The 9,495-nt window shown below is 47.3% G+C and overlaps 2 protein-coding genes across 2 annotated transcripts in view; one reads left to right on the plus strand and one right to left on the minus strand.

Moving 5' to 3' along the window:
• Nucleotides 1-3,629, plus strand: part of SLC26A5 (solute carrier family 26 member 5) — a 38,936-nt gene extending 35,307 nt beyond the window's left edge. The window contains exon 21 of the mRNA XM_058021898.1: nucleotides 3,547-3,629. The gene's annotated coding sequence lies outside the window, so the exon portion shown is untranslated. The remainder of the gene's footprint in view (nucleotides 1-3,546) is intronic.
• Nucleotides 786-9,487, minus strand: PSMC2 (proteasome 26S subunit, ATPase 2). Its single transcript, XM_058021899.1, has 12 exons — nucleotides 9,359-9,487; nucleotides 7,154-7,191; nucleotides 5,967-6,048; nucleotides 4,993-5,092; nucleotides 4,557-4,688; nucleotides 3,849-3,921; nucleotides 3,609-3,704; nucleotides 3,186-3,350; nucleotides 2,613-2,700; nucleotides 1,795-1,997; nucleotides 1,165-1,261; nucleotides 786-1,056 (listed from the first exon to the last, which is right to left on the minus strand). The coding sequence occupies exons 1-12, from the start codon at nucleotides 9,426-9,428 to the stop codon at nucleotides 899-901; spliced, it is 1,302 nt and encodes a 433-aa protein (XP_057877882.1). The 5' UTR covers nucleotides 9,429-9,487; the 3' UTR covers nucleotides 786-898.
• Nucleotides 9,488-9,495: the final 8 nt, after the last annotated feature.

Consider the following 9,495-nt stretch of genomic DNA (forward strand, 5'->3'; position numbering starts at 1 on the left):
CTTCCAGCTCTTCCCCTGAAACCACTTTAATGCAACACTGGAAAGAAAAGGAAAATGGAAGGCTGTTGTTTTCTGTTGAGCACGCCCAGCTCTACAGGACCTTGTCAGACAGATGAGGATTAACCTTTCAGGGCTGCCTGTGTGGCCAACAACTCCCAGCCACTGCTCAGCTCTGGAGAACCAGGAGCCTGTCCCGGCCATCCTGTGTGCAGCAGCATCTCAGACAAGTCACACAATGTATCAAAGTGCTCACTACCAGACTGCTGTCAAACTTCACAGCAGGAGCAGGGAAAAGGAACTTTCCATCCCACAGCACTGAGAAATTACACCTTCCTCCTCCTTGACCCATTTACTATTTTGTAAGACACAACAAAGAATCTCAGCAAAAGGGATAGAAAAACCACTGAAGATAAAAAAAACAAGCTGTGATGGTACCAGAGCATTCACCAAGGGAAGGATAAATTGTGCCCTTCACGTTTTCCCTTAGCTGGGCAATGACTCAGACCATCACCATGCCTTCCCATGACAGCTCCTGTTTTCGTGGGACACACAAGCACTTCTCAGCACACCCAGAAACACTGGAGTCACTCAGGGGTCTTCCAGCACCTCTATGGCTCAGATTCAAGTTTCAGGGTGTAAATGGTGACCAGACATCTAAACTTGAGATTCTGACATTGCCCAGGTATCTGATTTTAAATTAGCCATGCTGCTGTAACCTCAGTAAGATCTTTTCCCAACAGCAGCAAGAGTCCACTGGAGCAGAACACTCACAATGAACACACCCCTACTGTTTGGAACACCATTTATTTCTAGCTTCCAAGAACAAAACACAAATCACTACACTTGGATGTTTGTTCCACAGAAAGTTCTGGGGGAGCAGGAGGAGCCTTCCCAGGTGTCAGTTGTAGGTCATGTAGCGGGGGGTAGCGCTGAACTTGGCGTAGGATTTGATGACTTTGTTCACCGCCTCCAGGAAATCCTTCTCGGTGGCGATCTTGCGGCGCGCTCGGATCGCGAACATCCCCGCCTCCGTGCACACGCTGCGGATCTCGGCGCCTGGGAGACAGACAGACAGACAGACAGACAGGGATAACAGCTCAGCACTGACTGCCTGGGGACACACACACAGCCATCCAAGTGCAGGAATAAACACGTGCAGCTTACCTGTGCTGTTAGGACACAGCCGAGCCAGCAGCTCAAACCTGATGTCCCTCTCCACACTCATGGAACGAGCGTGGATCTTGAAGATGTGAGTTCGGCCCTGAGGGAAAGGGAGGAGGACAGAGGTGTTCATGGCATGAAAGAGGTGATGACTCCAGCCTGCAGCTGTCTGCCTCCAGAGCAGAGGCAAATGGAAAATGCATCTTGTATTTGCTGCCCAACTATGGTTTCCCAAATCTGGACTGGAATGTCTAAGTGTTCATGACACTAAAGTAAGAAAATAACTCTAAAAAGGGCTTTCATTATAGAAGTACCTCAAGAAATCTCTCTCAGAAGAGCCAACCACATTCCAGCTTCTGAAGTAAATTTTGGATCTGGTTAAAGGATTTTTTCTCTGTTGAGGCAGGAACATAGTGATTAAATGTGCCTACCATGGCTTCTTGGCCAGGATGGAATCTGTGCATTGTGGAAAAACCTTTGGCACATCTTTAATCCCCCACATTTCCGTGCAGTTTCACATAATTTAAGAGTGCTGCATTTGCTGATTCTCATAAACTTCCAGACAATGATGCCCGAACTTAAGAAACACTCTGCCATCAGAACACACTTGGCGGTGAAATAAAGAGTTCTCACCTCGAGATCAGGCAGGCTGAACTCGATCTTCCTGTCCAGCCTGCCAGGCCTCATCAGAGCTGGGTCCAGAGTGTCAGGCCTGTTTGTGGCCATGAGCACTTTGATGTTGCCCCGGGGGTCAAAGCCATCCAGCTGGTTGATGAGCTCCAGCATGGTGCGCTGCACCTCGTTGTCCCCGCCGGCGCCGTCATCGAAACGAGCACCTGCACAGGAGACACCCGGGAAGAGGCAGCTCCAGGCCGTGGACTCAGAGTGTCACGGGGGCTGCAACACTGTGGGACACCTGGGGAAAGGCTTTAAAGTGCATGCAAGTAATTGTGCAGAGTTAAAAAGGTCCTGAGTACAAAAGGGGCTCTGTCTCACTACATAACAACCGGCCAGGATGCTGGAATTTACCCATGTGGTTTTGTTTGTTTTGCCCTTCCCTCAACCAAAATCATCTATGTAAGAACTGTTCTACTTTCAAAGGACTTTTCTTTTGAGAAAAATAATAATGTTTAGGAAGTAACAAAGATGTTGAGTGTACTCCAGAAGCTGAAGGGGGTTTAAGTTAGCAATACTTTTCTGCAAACAAAATACAGAGGTTCTTCACTAAAGTTCAAATAATCTGAGTGTCCCAAATGTGCAAAAAATAGCTTTCCATCTGGGCTATATAAACCACTTCCTGACAGCTTCCTGGACACAGGGTATGCTGGGAGTAGTTTTGCTAACTCAGTATTTACAAGCACTTCTCTTGAAATGCAGCAATCCAGATACAGAACTAAAGAAAACCTGGAAGCTCTCACAGGAGATCAGAACTGTAGCTACTACAAACATACCTCCAATGGCATCAATCTCATCAAAGAATATAAGGCAAGCTTTCTTGGTTCTGGCCATTTCAAAGAGTTCACGAACCATTCGGGCTCCCTGAAAGCAAAATAATCAAGATCTTGTTAAGAGATTTTAGGCACATTAAAGGAAAACTCTCAAAACCAAACTTTTCATGCTTCCAAATACTTCTAAGTTTCCAATTTGTTTACATATATACTGGGAGAAGTATAAAGCTTAAAGCAATTTTTAAAGGAGATAAAAAATTACTGCTCTTAAACTGAGAAGTACAGATTAAGTAATTTACCTCAGGGCCAATTGAAAAACAAGTGGCAGAGTTGGGAGCAGAATCCTAATTCCAGAATCTTCCTGAACTTTGCAGATTGAACTCTGTACTGCAAAATCCCTCTCCTAAGTGACAGCAAAGCTGAGGTCATGTCACCACTGCCTGACCTGCAGTGATTTGTCTGACAGCTCCTGCCCCCTGCAGCTTCCAAGGACATCCATCCCTCACCCCCAGTGTGGTGTCTGGTTCCCAAGGGAGATGTGCAAACCCCTGCACTCCTTGAGGTATTTGCTCTTACCTCCCCCACGTATTTCTGCACCAGCTCAGATCCAATGACTCTGATGAAGCAGGCATCAGTCCTGTTAGCCACAGCACGGGCACAGAGCGTTTTGCCTGTGCCAGGTGGCCCAAACAAAAGCACTCCTTTGGGAGGCTCAATTCCCAGGTTCACAAATCTCTCAGGCTGTAACAAAGGGAGCCAGAAGGCAAGGTGATGTGCAAATTAAACATTATGTGTATCACAGCATATATGCAAATCAAGGAGATCATTAATGAAGAGCAAGGTAAATGAGGCTGGGCTGGATTTAACATGGTAAAACCTGACTTCCTTTCACTGGACTGTTTACACTCAGTAACACTGTCTTTTCTTGCTTTTTCAGATGCTCACAGATGGCCAGAATACCTCCAAAATAATAGAGGCTTCAATCTGGAGGTTACTTACGTGAAGCAGAGGGGTTTCCACCACCTCTCTCAGCTTTTCAATCTGTTCTTTACAGCCACCAACATCACTGTAAGTGACATCAGGTTTTTCTTCTACCTGCACAACAAAGAGGTGAGTGAGCAGTTACCAGCCTGGTGCAACAAATCTCCACAGGCTTTCAACAGCCCACAACAAAATCCAGCAAAAGGAATCACAATTACAAGATAAAGCCACGTCAAAATAAGTAAAGGCAACTCTCACTTGCATCATGGTGACTGTGGGATCAATCTTTGGAGGCAAGGGGATGTGGATTTGGTACTTGTTTCTGTCCACCCTGGTGAGGAAGCACAAAGACTATTATTGTAACACTGGTCAAGTAAAGTGTTTTGTAGAAACAACTCTGTAAATGAGAGGCTGAATTCTTGAGCTGTTCTTTTCTCTGGCATCAAGACAGCCCAGCCCTGAAAGTTAACAGTCAGGTAGGCCAGATACTGGAATTCTTTCTGTAGAGAATTTTAAGGTTTCCAAAACTATTAATTCCAAAGTATTTTGAAAATTAAATTTCAAAACATCCCACAGAGCAAACTGGCAAAATATTGACTCTTAAAGTAACAGGTTTTACATCATCAGTGAACATTTTCTGGCTGCTTAAAGTGTAACCTCAGAGTGCCAAAGAAGGATCCTACACAGGCTCCCTGAAAGCTGGCACTGCTGGGGCCTGAACTGAGAGGTTTCTGTCCAATGACACACGGGTTTGGTCAATTTTTGTCAAAATAACATCAAAACAAGATTCCAGCAGAGCATGCAGGTGAGTTACTGACATCCAAGAGAAAGACAGCAGTGGTGTAATTTCAACCACTGCAAAAACTGGAAATGAAGGCTTGCTGACCTGTCAAACTACAACATGAGATAACTCAGAGCAAGCTTCAGTCTGCAGGAAGACTCACAAGAACAGAAAGATTTGCATACCCAACTCTCATGCCTTCTTCTATGTCAGTAGGTGCCACCTGGTCACTGAGATCCACCACGAACTTGGCAAATTGCTTGACATTGATGATGTACTTGGGATCCTCGGAGTCTGCATTGATGATCTTTGTGCACCTACCACACAAACACAACTGACCCTCCAGGCACACAAACTGCTTCTAAGCATGAGCATCAAGAGAGTCACATTTTCCAAATACACCAGAATCCCTGCTGTACTTGTCATTACACCTTTCCAGCCTCATTCAACAACTGCAGAAGTAAGCACAAGTATGAAATGCATCACACATAATGACAGTGGTAAAAAGCACTTTCAATATGCACAACATGGAGTTCTTTTTATAAAAGAAGTCCATACATAAGCTATAAATCAGATTTTTAACACTATGGAGCTCTACTGGAAGGGTAAGAGTGCTCCCACCTTGCAACTTGCAATGGTTGCTCACTTTGCAGAGTTTGTTTATCTGCAGCCAGATCCCAAAGGGCAGGAGGAGCCAGGCCAGTGTCAGATTCCTTGATTCCTGTGTGCAGCACAAACAAGCTGAGGAGGAAACAGCTCACTGGGATGTCAGCCATCCTTCCCACAGCAAAACTCAAGAGATAACCCTGCAGGAAGCTTTTTGAGAGACCTCCAAAACAACACACACACATCTTTGATGGATTTCCTAAAGAACAAGTTTCCTAAGGCAAGAGCCTACGTGACCATGCCAGCTGAACACACAAATCCCAGCCTGGCCACCCTCCCAGCCAATTCTGCAGTGTGGGGATGATTACAGCAGGACAGAGCATTGATACTGGATATCTACATTTCACTAAAGGACTGAAACTCTTGAGTGTTTTCACTGAGCTCCAGTGCAAAGTATCAGAAACTAAGGGATTCACACAGATAAAACCCCACAAATCTTCCAAAATATGCATGTAACAAGTACCATCTCCATTATGGATTTAAAAGAATCAACATTATTTTACAAGAGAAATTTCTGTCTTCCTGGCACAACTCAGAGCCACTGCAGGATTAGCAACAGAGCAAAAAACATACATCAGTGAAAGAAAAATCAGGAAACAAATGAATTGTTACTGTTATCACTACTTCATTATCTGGTGTCCGAAAGGGGCATTTGTTTCATGCCACCACTACATATAAAAACCAGAGTTTTGATTAAAAATGTGTTAAAGTACAAAATTACAAAATCAGATGTACAGATTAGCCCTGTCCAGTTGAAAAAAAATCACCTAACAAGCAAAAGTCTCATGCTACCAAATACAGAACTGTGTTCTTTGGAGAAAAATAACAACTAAAAATCAATGCAGAAATCGTTGGAAATCAACTTTTTACAACACTTGTTTTGGTACCTGTGGCTCCTCTACTGAAAGCTTTCTACAACACAAACCTACCAGTGAGCTCATTGATTTTCTTAAGCAGTTGTTGAATATCATCTTCTACTTGCTTGATCTGCCTTGAGTACGTGCTCTGGCCCTGGAAAGGAATAGCAGGGAGATTTCCTGAGCCAAATGATCTCATGTTTAGGAAAAAGTGACAAGAGGTGCTGCCCATCAACAGACTGTCTTGGTGTAACAGCCAAGCACTGATGGCAGCCAAAAATGACAGAATTAACCTGCAGTAACAATATTTCTGTTTGCAAAAGTGAACTGCAGCTACACACAACTGACCAACTGGGAAGGTGGAAATTTTCCATGTTTGTAAACTTTAATAATTTGTTTTTCTTTTAAACCCATTCAACCTTACTTTTTCAAATTGCTTCTCCTATAGTTTAAAACATACTTAGTAAACTGATATATACAGAGAATTCAGAATACACTTTCTGAAACCATCTGTACAAGTGCTTGAACTGCCTTACCCAACCTTTCCATCATCCACAGAGGACAGCAGAAGGATCAAGGGGCGAATCAGAATTCTTGCTTGTGATAAAATGCTTTTTTTGGTCCAGATCTGCCTAACACAGGCAGATTCAGACCTGGATTTGCTGTACAGTATCTCCTTGGTAGATCACTGGCAACAAAATAAGAAGCTGCAGTGGGTACCTGCTGCATTTCAGAGCTTTGTAAAGGAGTCTTGGTGTCAACAAAATTCAGATTTCTGCCAAACATACCTAAGCTGTAAGTTTCATCTTTCAAGAGTTCTTTTGCAGACCAAGTGTACTTGCCAGTGGAAAGGGTGGATTGGCATTTTCAGCCTTATTGTCTGTGAAAAGTGCCTCCCAACATTATGTTCTTTTAACAAGATGGCTAAAAGCAAGTCAATTTGGCAGGAGGGAGTTTTAAAATTATTTTTTGTATAAACCAAGAAAACTGGCCAGTGAAAAAGCTCTAGTAAAGCCCTGGCTGTTAGAGCCCTATGGCAATCAGCAACGAGATACAAAACAAAACTAGAGAAGCACACCCAGGATTGTTTTCAGTGTTGCAGGCTGCATGTCATTGGAAGGTGAAAAGGGAGAGAAGATTTTGGGAGCAGAGCAAAGCACCAGGAGAAGCAGAGTTACTCTCCACCCCTCCCCTCCTGCACTTATTCCCCCCAGAACTGCTCTGTGCCTTTCACACTCCCACAGCTGTGGGCTACTTACATATGTTTTCAGCAAGGCAATATCTCCTTCATCAAGAGCTGAAACAAGACAAGAGAGATTTAGCTTCCAGTTCTGAAAAACAAAGCCAGCAGTGTTAATTCTGCCTCTAAAGGATCAAAACATTTTGGAGAGATTCTTTTGAGTTTCCACTTTTCACTGAAACAAAGTGGAACAAAAAAAACCCATCAGATATGTAAGAGAAATGAACCAGGGTCTCCAGCTACTCTATCAGTCCAAACAGCTACAGCACTCAGAGTCACAGCAAGCAGGCCACCTCAACTCTGCTTCTCTCAGAGCCTCCCAGCCCCTGACTGTTCAAAAGAGGAACTGAAGACATCACAACTTCATCTTTTCAACTTTGTGTTTCTAGATGTTCAAGAAAGCATCAATGAAAAACTGGCACCACTGTCACTCTGTCTCTGCACAGAGGTGGCTCCAGTGACTCCTCTCCATTAACTAAGAAAAATACTGCTCTGCAAGTGCCACTGTGCCACAGCACTCACACCACCGGCCACCTCACACCCTTCCCATCCCTGTTTAATTCCTCTCCTGTCTAATTCCACTCTTTTTGAGACAGATGCAGCCCAAACCACACAGAACTGGTGGATGTGGCACTTGGTGCTCTGGTCTAGTTGAGGTGTTAGGGCACAGGTTGGACTCCATGATCTCAGAGGTCTCCTCCAACCTCATTATTCTGTGGTGATCTGGGAGCAGCACGTGTTAGACAGCACTCTGAAGACCTTCTATGTTGATCTGCACTTCTTTCCTGACTATTTGTACCACCCCACTGATTGCTTTTTATAGCTGCTGAACACTCTGTTGCTATAATTTAGAAATCTTTCTTGAATGGGAACAGTTCAAAGGCCATCACTAATTACGTTTTGCACTGCTTGTGCTTCCAGATGCTTTATTAAATATTTACTAACACGAAATAAAAAGCCACAATCAGTTAAAACATGAGGGGCAACCAGGCAACTTTCACACGGTGCCGGTATCCTGAGAAACCTGGGAAACCTCGGCCCCCTTCCCTCTCCTGCTTGCCGGGACTCGGAACGACAGCGGCAGCACAGGGCAGCTCTGGGGCGCTCCCCCGGCAAGAGAAAGAAACTTCCACGGAATTTTCAAGGCTGGGAGAGACTTTCATGATCATCAAGGCCACCCATCAGGCCAGCCCTGTCCCCGTAACCGCGACACCACATCACCCAGCGACGGATCCAGACGTTCCGGAACTCCTGCAGGGATGGTGACTCCACCTCCCTGGGCAATCTGTCACGATGCCTGACCACCCGAACTGCCAAATTTTTTTTCTAATCCCTAATATGAGTCTCCCCTTCTCACCTTTGGGCCATGTCCTCGATTTCTCTCCCTGCGGGCACGGCAGAACAGACCGGCCCTCACCTCACCACAGCCTCCCCCAGGGCAGTGTAACATTACCGTATCACGTTTTGCTGGACATTTAAAGTCTGGAAATAAGTACTAAACCACAAAAGGCATTTTCCCTCTCCCGATGAGGAAATTCGACATTTTAGGAAGCTTTTGTAAAAGAACAAGACTTAAAAGGCGGATGGTCCATTCCTCCCCCGGGCAGCTCCAGGCGGTGCTCGCTCCGCACCCCGGGCGGGGCAGGGGCAGCCCCGAGAGCCGGGCGGGCCCCGCTGAGCCCTCACAGCCCGCTCCCCGTGAGCCCCGGCCCCGCTCAGCCCTCACAGCCCGCTCCCCGTGAGCCCCGGCCCCGCTCCCCCCTCACAGCCCGCTCCCCGTGAGCCCCGGCCCCGCTCCCCCCTCACAGCCCGCTCCCCGTGAGCCCCGGCCCCGCTCAGCCCTCACTGCCCGGTCCCCGTGAGCCCCGGCCCCGCTCCCCCCTCACAGCCCGCTCCCCGTGAGCCCCGGCCCCGCTCAGCCCGGTCCCCGTGAGCCCCGGCCCCGCTCCCCCCTCACTGCCCGGTCCCCGTGAGGCCCGGCCGGCCCCGCTTCCTTCCCCGCCAGCCGCGGCACCGCCCGGGCCCGGGCTGCGGGTCGGGCTGGGGAGCACTCCCGGAGCGCCAAAGCGCACATTGGAGACATTTTTAATTAATTTTAGTCCCTTTCCCCCCGCCGCTCCTCCAGCCCCGCCGCTCCGGGCACCGACATGGCCGCCGGCGGCGCCGCCCCACTCCCGCCCCGGGCGCTGCTCAGAGAGCGTCCTCGCCGTCCGTGGGCCCTCACCGCGGATGGGTTTGTCCTCCTTCTCCTCCTCCTTGGTTTTCCTCTGGTCGGCTCCCAGGTAATCCGGCATCGCGCCCGCCCGCCTTACGCAGCACCGCGCCGCTTCCGCCCGGAACACAAACCAGGGTGCACCGCGG

This window comes from Melospiza georgiana, chromosome 4, assembly GCF_028018845.1.
Source record: "Melospiza georgiana isolate bMelGeo1 chromosome 4, bMelGeo1.pri, whole genome shotgun sequence".
Lineage (NCBI taxonomy): Eukaryota > Metazoa > Chordata > Aves > Passeriformes > Passerellidae > Melospiza > Melospiza georgiana.

What these genes read in the sequence shown, in the direction of transcription:
- PSMC2 (XM_058021899.1), bottom strand. Translation starts at nt 9,428, where the DNA reads ATGCCGGATTACCTGGGAGCCGACCAGAGGAAAACCAAGGAGGAGGAG. An exon ending in GAAAATCAATGAGCTCACTG is followed by an intron (nt 5,093 to 5,966) that starts GTAGGTTTGTGT and finishes TGCTGCACACAG; the next exon opens with GAATCAAGGAATCTGACACT. An exon ending in TGCAGAAATACGTGGGGGAG is followed by an intron (nt 2,701 to 3,185) that starts GTAAGAGCAAAT and finishes TTTTGCTTTCAG; the next exon opens with GGAGCCCGAATGGTTCGTGA.